The sequence below is a fragment of the Ailuropoda melanoleuca genome, chromosome 1 (assembly GCF_002007445.2).
Source record: "Ailuropoda melanoleuca isolate Jingjing chromosome 1, ASM200744v2, whole genome shotgun sequence".
Lineage (NCBI taxonomy): Eukaryota > Metazoa > Chordata > Mammalia > Carnivora > Ursidae > Ailuropoda > Ailuropoda melanoleuca.
Genome location: NC_048218.1, coordinates 150280227 through 150293277, shown reverse-complemented (window position 1 = coordinate 150293277; position 13051 = coordinate 150280227). Strand labels below are relative to the sequence as shown.

General features: G+C 37.8%; 1 protein-coding gene across 1 annotated transcript; it reads left to right on the top strand.

Moving 5' to 3' along the window:
- The first annotated feature begins 4680 nt into the window (after nt 1–4680).
- On the top strand, nt 4681–12029 carry NDUFA4 (NDUFA4 mitochondrial complex associated). Its single transcript, XM_002926692.4, has 4 exons — nt 4681–4844; nt 5940–6028; nt 7486–7546; nt 11813–12029. Exons 1-4 carry the CDS (start codon nt 4803–4805, stop codon nt 11867–11869), a joined length of 249 nt encoding a protein of 82 aa, XP_002926738.1. The 5' UTR covers nt 4681–4802; the 3' UTR covers nt 11870–12029.
- Nucleotides 12030–13051: the final 1022 nt, after the last annotated feature.

Genomic DNA, 13051 nt, shown 5'->3' with positions numbered 1-13051 from the left:
CTATGAACTTTTATTTCTTCTGCCTTATGTAGGTTATTTCACCCATACGGAATGCAAATCTTCCTCTTTTTTGGCCTCATCATTCTACGAAGATCATAGTCTTCATTAAGTTCTTCATAGGCCCCAAAGTCTTATTTCTTCCTGTTTTATCAGTATTTTTAAATTGCATGCTTATTGCCCAAACCGAGTCATCTGACAAAGCTTATCAACAGGGAAATAAAAGACAATCTTTTCTTATTAAGGACATTAAATATTTGTGAACAAAAAGAATAATCTACCACAGTGGCCTTTCTGATTAGAATCATTCAGATCTTTCTTCTTTCCTCTTTCACCCTCCTCACCAAGGGAAATTACCTAAAAGTCCTATACTGTCATGATTTCCAGTTTAAAGCCCATGATCTATGTGTGATGCTGTAGTCTCTGTTCTAGCTATGTCCCCTCTTAATTTGGAGACCTATGAAATAGCCAAGTTAAGTTATTTGCCCCACAACATACAAAATGTAATGGTGGAACAGGGACTGGATAACCACCATGAATAATCCTATTCAGAAAAAGAAAGAATGGGAGGCACACACTGGTCCTGAAATCTCACAAAGCAGAAGTTGCTGCTGATTGAAAGTTTGGAATATTCCTTGAGTAGGTCCTGATTTTGCTATTTGGAGGTTAGTTCTAGTCTACTCCTCTCTGTGGTTCCTGTTTCAGCCTTTGGGAAGTCTTGCCTTAGATCTCTCTAAAGGGGGCATTAGAGAATAGGCTCTCCTTGAAGGATAAGTACACCTCTCAACCTGTTTTTCATCTCCAGAACACTGGGAGTCCAATTGTCATTTCACATCTCAATTAGTCACCGTGTCTGTAATCAAAGACGATTTTTTTTTTAAGCAGTACTTAGTCTATTCTTCATTTGATTCCAGTCAACTCTATCCATCAATGGCTATACTCACATTTCTTTTTAGTCATACCTCCTTCCTTCTCTAGATTTAATTTTAGTCACCTTGATCCTGCAAGGCTTTGGTGAGAGAGCTACACCCTTATCTCTTTGTCCAGACTTTCAAATTGTTCAGTTGAGAGAATTTACTGAGACACCTTAATTTATTGAGATGTTTCAATAAGGGTGTGATGGCTACATTCTTGATTGGGTCATTATCTTGATATTTTTAATTGATCTTTTTGATTAAACATCAATCTCAGTTGTATCTTATACAGCTGAAGATAAGTATCAGCCATATCTTCTAACTCCGCAAGTCTCTAAATTTTTAGATGCTTTATTCCCTGTCATTGAAGCTTGCAAACTGACCAATTATTTTCTGAGTCCATCTCTATATTGTATTACCTTGTCAACTGTTGCCAATAGTAGCAGACACATGCAGTTAACATACCCTTTGCCTGCCATTTCACTGAAACCTATGAATTTATGAGGGACATTAACTGCCTTCCAATTGATTAAGAACAATTTCGTCAAATGTTCCAGCACTGTATAACATAATCGTTATCCTTCCAGCTTCTGGTAACAGTTACCTTGTGACTTATTGCTGGGACCTGAATCCAATGCCAGATATTTGAGGATTTTTATTATGGTAATATACCACCATACCTTCAGTGCCAAATTCTTTAGTAGAGTAGGCTAAGTTAGGCTGCAGCAACAAATTACTCTTAAATCTGGTGATTTACAGCAATAAAGCCTTATTTTTCATTCTCAATACATATTCATTGTAGGTCAGCAATGTCTCTGCTCCAAGTAATTTTCACCCTGACACCCAAACCTCTATCTGGAACATTGCTGTGGCTAAGAGAAAAGAAAGAACATGGCACATATTGCATCTTAAAGCTTCTGCTTACGCATGACACAGGTTACATTTCACATCGCATTTGCTAATAAAGCAAGTCATCTTATCAAGTCTGACATAGAGGCAAGTGAGTGATATCCCCTTCCAGGGACAGAAAACAGGTATTTATATACTATATAATCTACCATACATACCAACACTACTTCTAAAGCTAAAATGTATTTTTACAAATTGTATCCTCTACTATGGCTTCTTTTCCTTGATTGTCTCTTCTGTTCTTCCAAACCCTGCTTAAAATATAGGTCACAGATTCTTTCCCCTAACTCTAATATGCATAATTCAAACTTTTATAACTTGACATTCTGGTTAATATTTAATGAAATTTATATTCTGCAACCTTGCTTTGTTAACATTTCCAAAGGCATCACTTGACTACCTGTATTATTGTTACTGCTAGAAATTAGGTCAATGACCAAAAAAATAAGTCTTTGGATTTTACTTTCTTATCAACAGTGGTATTCCTGTATATCTACTTACTTATTTTATTATCACCTATTATCATTAAAAATAAAATATTATAAGAAGAAATCTTCCTCCTTCTAATTTCTTTGCTAAAAGTCCACTGGTATTTACTGCTGTTAGGTTTCTGTTCACTTTTAAGTATTTTCCATGATCTTTGTGCTGACTTTAAAAATATAGCCACATTCCTCACCATCTATAAAGTCAATGTCAGAGTCCTTTACAACCTCCCTGATCTCATTTTCTTCTCTCCTTTGACATGGCTCAGCCACATTGGCCTTGGGTTTTGTTTTGCTTTTTCATCTCAAAACCATTTCTCTTGAGAATTGAACATTCTTCACTCATATTGTCAGCAGGTTACCTCCTCATTTAAGTGTGATAACCTTAATTTATTTAGATATTATGGCTAAATTTATTTATTTACCTCCTTAGAGGGAACTTCCTTGTCTACTTTCACTTAAGTAACCTTCTTTCCTCCACTCCCGCATGTCCTTCTTACTATCATATTTTGTTGGTTTATCACGATCTAAAGTTATCTTAATTGTTTATTGATTATAGTTTGTCTTCCCAACTTCCATGTAATCTTCATTAGGATAGAACAATGTCTGCATTCACTGCTTTCTCCCAAGTTAGAACAGGGTCCTGGCTGCTGAGTAGGTACTTCATGCAAGATTTACTGAATGAATTAAAAAGACACCATCTTCCTAAGCTTCATGATATATCATCTTAATAATCGCCATTTATTTGTTTTTTGCTGGCCTTATCTCCTCTCCCAGACATTGCATGTTGGAATGCCTCACCTCCATGTCCTTTGTCTCTTATTACCTTCTACCTTCTCTCCCCAAGCAATTTCATTCAGTCATATGGCTTCATTTCCCATCAATAAACTGAGTCCTACATATATTTTTCTAGTTTGATCTCTCTTCTGACCTAGAGAGATTTGTATTCTACATAAATATATCCATCATTCTCTATTGTTTCTTATCACAATAATTGGCATCAACATCCAAACAGCCAATCAAAACTGAACCTCTGATATTATCCTGGGCTTCTCCTTCTCCTCACTTCCTCACTTTCGACCAATGTCTGCAATCCTTTCTACATCATCACACTGCCCACACTGGTCCAAGATACTATTATCTCTTGCAAGGACTACTACCGTGGCCCTTGACCAGTCCATTCCCCTTTGATGCTTTTGTCCTCTAATCCATTCTTCATAGACAAAGCAATCGTTTACAACCACAGCAACTCTTTTATTTATTTATTTATTTATTTACATAACTTCCTAATGCTCTCAGCATAAAACCCTTGATGTTTAAGTGGTCACTGGCCCAGCAGATCTGATCCCCACCCTGTTCTCCCTCTTCAAGTTCTAACCATGCCAGACCTCCTTCCACTTTTCAGAAGGATCTTTCCAGTTTCAGCCTGTCACACTTAACACTATTATGTACACCTGCATCATCCGTTTTAACTTGGTCAATGTTTACTTCTCCTTTCAGTTTCACTTTGCTTTTTCGAAGGAGCCTTTTCCTAGTCTTCTCAGTCCCAATCACTGGAGTGATGAGTCGATTAATGCTTGAAACTACGTAGGATATTGGAGAGAGTTCAGATTGTCCCGAGACCCCGGAAGCCAGTCCCATGTTACGACTTTCAGATAAAAAAAGAAAAAAACAACAGATAAATGAAAATTGTGTTAGAGTACTGTAAGATATGTGTAGAAACAGGAGCACTCAAAATACCTTTTAAGAATGCAATTTCGGGTCCCGGGACAGGGTATAAGGGTATGGCACTGAACATTAAATCCAGAGCCAGAACCTGGGGATTGAGAGATTACGTACATTGAGAGGGCTACTGCCATCGTCAAGTCATTTACTAGTTTTTAACTTCTGCCCGTTAGCGACAGTCTAACACAGGAAGCAGCTGCAGTCTTCTTAAACCGCAGTCGCTGACCTTAGCAGCAAGAGACTCGACCTGCTCTCCAGGCGCCGGACGCTCAGCAGCCGCAGGCGCCCTGTAGCTCCCTCAGCGACCGTCAGGGCCGACAAGCGCGCGCCCAGCACGCGCGTCCTCAACCCCTTAGCGCGCGCGGACAAGCTCGCCCGCGCCTCCCAAGAAGACCCCACCCATCCCATGTCTCAACGCGAGTCTTCCCGAGAAAGTGCCTGTCTAGTCAATCAAAGTGTTCAAATTTCGACGCAAAAGTTACCGGTCAGAAGCATATATAGGACAGGAGTGAGAATGTTTCGCCTGGGACTGGGACGCTAAGGGTCTGGGCAGGTTAAAGCGGACGCATAAGGCGCTGGGTCAAGGCAGGCACTGTTAAGGACAGTCGCATCCGGGCCCTCGTGCCGCAGACTGCCCTCTGTGCCAGGGGTCCTTCAGGTAGGAGGTTCTGGGTGACTTTGGACGTCCGTTCATCCTCCGTGTAGGGTTTACTTAGTGACGGGCCTTCCACTTTTGGTTTTTTCTTCTCCTGGACAGGAGGCCTCTGCCGCAACCATGTTACGCCAGATTATCGGTCAGGCCAAGAAGCACCCGAGCGTAAGTTCGTGATCCCTTTCGCAGTGTCTTCACTTGTCCATCCTGTCACCGGCTGCGGCTTCCTCACCTCCCTGGGGGCTTCCTCCTTCACAGTCATTAACTGTCCTTTGGGTGTACCCTGCTTCACATATGCTGTCCTAATTTCCTCGGGTCCTCGAGCTCTGACCACGCCGTGCATTGAGGGGTTTAGGCTGGCAGGCGGAAGGTGAGGGATATCTTCGAGGAAAATAAACTGGTGAATATTGGAACATCCTGTTGGTTGCACCCTCTGGTGTGTTGGTTGGACCCAGGGATAGTTGTGCCCAGTGTGGGTTGGAGACCAGCAGGTCAGGTTTTCTATTTGTTATGCCATCTCAAAGATCTAGTGCTCACTGCCTTGCACCGCCAGGCCTTGTGGCAATTACAAAGGTCTATAATCTTGGAATCCTCAGTTTGTCTTGACGTCTTTAGATTTTGGGGGAGTTCGGTAGCGCAGAGGTGACTCGCAGTTCTTTTGTATCTCAAGTTTTCTCCCCACCGTATCAATGTGTTGTCCTAAAACTCAATTACGCAGTCTTTATCTTAAACCCATTGTGTAACTACACATTAAACATTAGTAGCAATATGTTGTCAGAGATTTATGCATGTAACCAATGTTTGTAATGGGCGTGCTTTTGTTTGCTCATTCAACATTTTAATTTCACAGAATTTATGCTTTTCGTAACACTTACAAGACAGGCCAAGAAGTTGTTTTACAAACCTCGAGATAAAGGAAGCCGGGAAATGCAATGAGAATAATGTATAAATATTAGAGAGGTGAAGAAGACTTGATATATTTTACTGGAAATTTAAAAATTTGAATATGAGTTTTTCTGCATGAAACCAGATTCATCTTCACATCTTTCAGAAATTCCATTTCTTTCTTTTGAACACAGTTATAAGAAATCTTACCTCAGTGTAATGTCTACCTTTATTCAAATTTTAAAACAAAACTGAAAAATAGCAGTTTGAGACTTCAGAACTGGTGTGTAGGAACTACTGTAGCCTTCCATTTTTTCAGTATTTAGGTATTTGAAGCTGGCAGTTAATTCTTGTCTATTTTGTGTTTGATTCTAGTTGATCCCCCTCTTCGTATTTATTGGGGCCGGAGGTACTGGAGCAGCACTGTATGTCTTGCGCCTGGCGTTGTTCAATCCAGATGTCAGGTAAGTACTTAAAAATTTTATAACTCTGATGGTCTACAGCTGGTTTAGAAGCCATAATCTTCAGGGAGGCAACATCAAGTAGTAGAGCCTAAGTTTTGTAGTCGTGTATAGGAAGTTCAGATCCTAGTTCTGCTGTTGACGTTTACTTTTCTTGGTTCATAAAATTGTCTAAGTTTCTCTGAGTCTCATTTTTCTCATCGGTAGAGTAGAACTGCTAATATCTATTTAGAATCTTGTGAGAATTGAGATAACTATTTTTATAAAATAATCAGGGTTGCTGATACATGTAAATGGTTTTTGCCTGCTTTTCCTCAATAAGGAATGCTTTTTAAGATTTTATTTATTTATTTGTCAGAGAGAGAGCACAAGCAGGGGGAGCGGCAGGCAGAGGGAGATCCAGGCTCCCCACTGAGTAAGGAGCTTGATGCTGGGCTCCATCTCAGGACCCTGGGATTGTGACCTGAGCTGAAGGCAGACACTTAACCTACTGAGCCACCCAGGTGTCCCAGGAATGCTTCTTTTTGAAATTAGAGAACAACAGGCAACAAAAAGATTTATTGTTATTCTGTATACTTTTCTGTATATCACTTCTTTACTAAAGCCAAGTTTAGAGTTTCCTGTGACAGGGATAGGGACATTCACTGTCTCAGAGGCCCTGTGTTCTACCCTTTCTTCTTCTTTTTTTTTTTTTTTAATTTAAATTCAATTAGTCAACGTATAGTACATCATTAGTTTTTGTTGTAATGTTCAGTGATTCATTAGTTGTGTATAACACCCGGTGCTCATCACATCACATGCCCTCCTTAATGCCCACCAGCCTGTTACCCGCACCCCCCACCTCCCTTTCCACAGCCCTCAGTTTGTTTCTCGGAGTCAAGAGTCTCTCATGGTTTGTCTCCCTCTCTCATTTCTTCCCATTCAGTTTACCCTCCCTTCTCCTATGATCCTCTGTGTTATTTCTTATATTCCACATATGAGTGATACAGTATGATAATTGTCTTTCTCCAATTGACTTATTTCAGTTAGCATAATACCCTTCAGTTCATCCATGTTGATGTAAATGGTAGGTATTCATCCTTTCAGATGGTTGAGTAATATTCCGTTGTATTTATGATCCACATTTTCTTTATCTGTTCATCTGTTGAAGGACATCTCAGCTCCCTCCACAGTTTGGCTATTGTGGACATTGTTGCTATGAACATTGGGGTGCAGGTGCCCCTTCTTTCCACTACCTCACTAAATACCCAGTAGTGCTGTACTCTTTTTTCTAATTGATGACATGATTTTGCTAATTATAGCAATCTAATGCTATATCTCTGCTTCAGCTCTAATGAAAACAACACCATACTTACTCTAATAGAAAATGAGATCTATTCAAAATACTAGCTTCTTAGGAAGTACAAAACTATTTTAAATAGTTTTATTACTATAGCAATTACAATGTTTGTTCCTTTTAGCTGGGATAGGAAGAATAACCCAGAACCCTGGAACAAACTGGGTCCCAATGAGCAATATAAGGTAAGCTACAAAATTGTTTCAGAATTGCTAGAAAGTGTATTTTAATACTCATGTAGTAGGTTTTTTTTTTTTTTGAAATTGGATATACATGTAAAATTCCGTTATAATGAACTTTGGAGGAACTGCTAGATTGTTCTATGAAATTAAAATGGCGTATTTCCCTAGCACATATTTTTTTCTAAGGTTTTATTCACAGACACTAGACTCTGGATGTGAAATTAAGATAATGTTTTCATTATTTGACTAAGTAAAAAAAGTAGAGGTGGTATAGCTATCATATACCATTTTCTTAGATCTTGAATAGTCTAGTGCAGTGGTTTACAAACTTCAGTGTACGTAGGCCTCACGTAGACAGGTGGTTAAAACACACGTTGTTCGGCTCCATCCCGAGAGGTTCTAATTTAGGTGGTCTGTTGTGGAGACTAAGAATTTGCATTTCTAACAATGTTTCAGGTGATGCTGATGCTGCTGGTCCACAGACCGCACTTTGAGTAGTACTATTCCAGTGGATGGTTTGGTTGGCTTTTCTTTCTTGTTGGTATGGTTGAAATATTTCAGGTGAGGGTAATTCGGAAGAAATGAAATTCAGTTGAAACTTAAATTTTACAATGAACCTTCTAACTGAACTTTTTAACATCTTACCTGAAAAGTGGTTTATGGAACTACTCTTTCACAAAATGAGTTTATGGACTGAGACCATTTCGTTATTTTATCGAGATACAGTTGGCATATAAAATTACGTTAAGTGTGAAATATACAAGGTGTTGGTTTGATAAATTTATGTGTTGCAGTATGCTATAATAGCATTACCTAACACTTCTATTGTCGCATAATTACTATTTTTTTGTGTGTGTTGAGAAAATTAAGACCTAGTGTCTTAGCAGCTTTGACGTGTGTAATACAACATTATTCACTATAATTCCTGTGTTGTGTATTAGATATTAGTCACAAGTTTGTACTCTTAAACATCTCCCTAATTCCCCCACGCCCAGACCCTGGTAACCACCATTCTACTTTTACAAGTTCAGCTTTTTTAGATTTTGCATATAAGGGATATCATGCAGTATTTGTCTTTCTCAGTGTGATGTATCTTACTTAGCATAGTGCTCTTAAAGCCCATCCATTTTGTTATTAATCTGAGACCATTTGTTGTTTCCCTAAACATAACCCTCCTTATGTGTAAAAATTATGCATACAAAGAAACTCTGGAAATGTTAAAACCAGGGCAGCTTTATTAGAGTATTATTCACATTGCATACAATGTACCTATTTAAAGTGTATAACTCACTGTGTGCACTTTGCTACTTCATCAAAAGAGAGAAATTGCAGTTTGCTTAAGCACTCTCAAGAAGGGGTACCCTGACCAGTGAGTGTCCAGGACCCTTTAGGAGATAGACATCCAATGGAGGTGGCTGCTGTTATTATTAATAAGAGCAACTTTTAAGATAATTATTGCCTTTGCTGATTCCAAGCTTTCCACTCAATTGGGTGATCATAATTGGGCTCCCAAATCTCTAAATGGATCTCCCTGCAAGAAACAGAAATGTGCTGGCAAAGCTGAAATGAGCCACCTAACCTGTGTATTACATTTTAACTTGAAAAAATGGTAAATGGGCATCCTGATTTATTTTTCCTCTCTTATACGATTGTTTGAGTACATTTTAGAGAAAATGATTCCACATCCAGTAAACTTTAAAAAAGAAAAGGGAAAAAACAGGCCTTGATCCTTCCACCAAATTGTGTATTGGAGTCTCCGGGTAGGTGTAGTTCAAAAAGCTCTCTAGGTGATTCTGATAATGAAGGCAAATTACCAATGCCCTGGCACTGCAATAACACATGCCAGTACGAGGACATATGAATTGGAAATGGAATGTTGCTACAGCAAAAATCTTATTTTGTATGGCATGAATGGGATGAGTAGCTATGACCTTGATTTAGAGATTGGAAAGATGAATCATATTTGATAAAAAAATACTTTATGATAAAGTATCACCTGCTGTAACTTGGAAAGTGGACCTTGTGCCTTAAGAGCTTGTTATGAAAAGATTTTGGAAAACAGGATGTTAGTGGACTATTATTGGCTGTATTTGCCAAGAGATGAACTTGTAGAAGAATTGGGTGATTTGTAAGCAGAAATAAAAGGGAACCAAATCCTGAACTTGTGAGCCTAGAGTGGATGAAGCCTGCTACTGCTCGAAAACCTAAACAGTGAGGTAGACTAGATTATTTTTATCATTCACTACCCCTCACCTGAGATAATTGGGTTTTTTTGTTTTTGGCCATGCCACTTACTCTGGAAAATTCTAAGTGAGGAGAAATGATATCTGCCACTTCTGAACCAGTGTGTGCTTCCCCCATTGTTCTATTTCCTCTGTCCTGAGACCAAAATGGACAGTTATTATTCATTAACCCAGAATTTCAATGAAGAGAACACAGAGCAATCAGCTTTCAAATGGCATATAATGCAAGTGAAAAACAAACCTTTTGTTGTAAACCACTAAGTTTTGGGGATTATTTGTTGCCACTTTGCAAATCTAGCCAAAGTTAAGACCGACGAGACGACTAAAATAGGATTAAAGCATTAAAGGCCCAGCAACACTCTCAACTGAATAAAGTGTCCCAAAACCACTATCAGAATATGTGTGCTCAGAATATGTGTGTGTTCCCAGGTATTGTTCCAGAGACTTTCCAGATAGCCACCATTAAATTGAGAAAAAGAATGGGGACATGGAAGCTTAAAAATAAAACAGATTCGAAAATTACTTCATTACTTCAACAGAAAATTTTGTTGCTGGCACATGGAATCGAATAGAAGCAAATACATCAGAAGCCTGCTTAGTTTTGGGAAAATTGGCAGAGATACTATGACCTTTCCACTCTGCATGAGTGCGAGGGCTTGATCCTGCTTCTTATTCAGTGTTGGCGAATCTTATAACTTGATCTTCAATTGTCTCTTTATAAAGTAAGAATGAGTAAGGCTGTGATAATTAAGATAAACATAAAGCATTGTGCCCTCAGTGTCTGGCATTCATTAGAAGAACCCAATCAGTGTTTATTTTGTTAATCTTTAGCCTGTAGTTTTTTTATAAATATTCCCTCTAATTTTGCTAACATTTTAAGATAGCACAATTAGTTTCTTTTTAAAAATCTCGTTGTCTAGATTCAATTGCTTTATAAGAACAATGTCAGAACAAAGATTATTGCTCTTTGGCTTATTTATACTTCTCTGTCTATGCAACTTAGTGTATATCTCAAGGATAAGCTTTACAACCTGCAAACTTTTCTTTTTTTTAAACTTAAGAATTTTTCAGTTGGAGATGAAGTTAGGGTATATTTGGAAAAATAAAGAAAAGGATTTGAAGAAATAATAGGTCAGGTTTATGAGCTTCTTAAAAACCCTGAAGAAAATGATGATTCTGCAGTTTTAGTTCTTTTGGAGTTAAAATAATGTAGTCTTCAGGTAATTAAATCACAGCCTCTTCGGCATTCTTTGGCACAAGAATGTGTAAACCCAAGATTAAGCCTTGGGCTTAATGTATAAGTCCTAATGTTTTCTCAGTAGGAACTCTTGGAGATGTTTCAAATACAAATCATTAAAAAAAAAGTTCTTGAGAGTTAGAGGCAGTTTTTTTTCCTAAAGCAATCATAGATTTCTAAAATTAATTTTAGTTGGAATTTTTTTTTTTTTAAGATTTTATTTATTTGAGAGAGAGCGAGAGAGAGCACAAGCAGGGTGAGGGGCAGAGGGAGAAGCAGACTCCCCACTGAACAGGGATCCTGATGTGGAACTTGATTCTGGGACTCCGGGATCATGACCTGAGCCAAAGGCAGCCTCAACCGACAGAGCCACCAAGGCGCCCTAGTTGGAAATTTTTTTAGAAATTACAGGTTTCCAAACATGCATTATGATTTAAATAAAAAATTATTTAGAAGCAAAAATACGGTATTGTTTAAAAACTTTTGTACCGGAAGTGGTCAGGTGTCATTGGTTTGCTAGTGATGCAATCTGATTTAGGAAATTGAGGGAACATACTAACACTGTTCTTCTGAGGTAGATTGAATATTTTTACCTTACCAAAATCATTACCAAAGGACTGGAATTTTAGTGTCTGTCTTTGGATGATTTTTATATTGTTAAATATCCATAATAAAAAATTCATGTCTGTAATTGTTACTATAGAAAGCTGAATAAAAATAATTTTAAAACTTCTGTATCATCTCTGTGTATTTGATAGATTATCTAAAATATCTTTTTTCTTTTCCAAGTTCTACTCAGTGAATGTAGATTACAGCAAACTGAAGAAAGAAGGTCCAGACTTCTAAATGAAATGTTTCACTATAAAGCTGCTTAGAATGAAGGTCTTCCAGAAGCCATCCGCACAATTTTCCACTTATCCAGGAAATATTTCCCCTCTAAATGCACGAAATCATGTTGGTGTATTATGTTGGGGTTTACACTGAATAATAAATATCTGAAACTTGATCTGTGTCACTATTTAATGCTAAAAATCTGCTCTGAACTTTATAACTAGGGTATAGGAAATAAACTTAGAATTTAAGGAATTTCTTGAATTTCCATCTATTTGTATAATTTGAAAATAAGACTTTAAGCTGCTCAAATCACTTTTCATTTTTTTGTGTATGACATTGGTAACTTCACTAAAGTATATTTAACAACTGGAGCTGGAAGTTATGCAAAGATAAATCTGGGAGAGTAGTCAGGTGTCTTTGGCATGGGCAAAGTGGAAACTTTTGGATTTCTGCTAATGACTGATGTAGAAGTGTGTTGTTGTTAAATGATTTTTACAATGGCATACTCTATGCTGAAGATTTTCAAGATTATCAGGGATTGTAGTTGGATCTGAGTCCATCTAGTTCATTGAGCTAGTGACCATTATGCTTTTACTGTGTTGATTTAATCACACAACAGACTGCTTTGCCAGTTCCTTATCTTAATGAGGTCACCAAGCAAAGCTGCATTTAAATACTGATGTCTTGGGTTAGCATTTATGTATATTTGATAAGTTGCAGTTTTCAGAATTTGCAAATGCTTCCCGGTAGATACTTGAAAAGAAGGAAAAAAAAGAGCCAACCAAAAATTACAATGAATTTCACTTTTTTCAAGTTTGTTAATTCACCATGATCAGGATTTACCCTTACTATTCCACTAAAAATGCTTTTGTTAAGGTCATCTATGACCTACCTCCATGTTTCTAAATTCAAGTCAATTATCAGTACTCACTTTGACCTAACACTAACAGTTGACATAACTCTTCCTTGAAACATTTCATCCTGTAGTCTCTAGGACAACATACTTTGTTTTCCTTTCACATCATTGGCTTTTCTACTCAGTTTCTTGGTGGTGCACTTTCATCTTTGTGACCTTTTAATGTTGGAATACCACAAAGAAAAAACACTTAGGACCTCTTCATTATCTGCAGTCTTCATCCAGTCTCATATTTTTAAATATGTTGTGCATGTCCTAGGTAATTTTTCAGAACAAAT

Bases quoted from the DNA above. Each gene is read 5' to 3' on its own strand.
- NDUFA4 (XM_002926692.4), top strand. From the start codon at position 4,803: ATGTTACGCCAGATTATCGGTCAGGCCAAGAAGCACCCGAGC. The intron at 4,845-5,939 runs GTAAGTTCGTGA...GTTTGATTCTAG, and splicing joins AGGCCAAGAAGCACCCGAGC to TTGATCCCCCTCTTCGTATT. The intron at 6,029-7,485 runs GTAAGTACTTAA...TGTTCCTTTTAG, and splicing joins TTGTTCAATCCAGATGTCAG to CTGGGATAGGAAGAATAACC.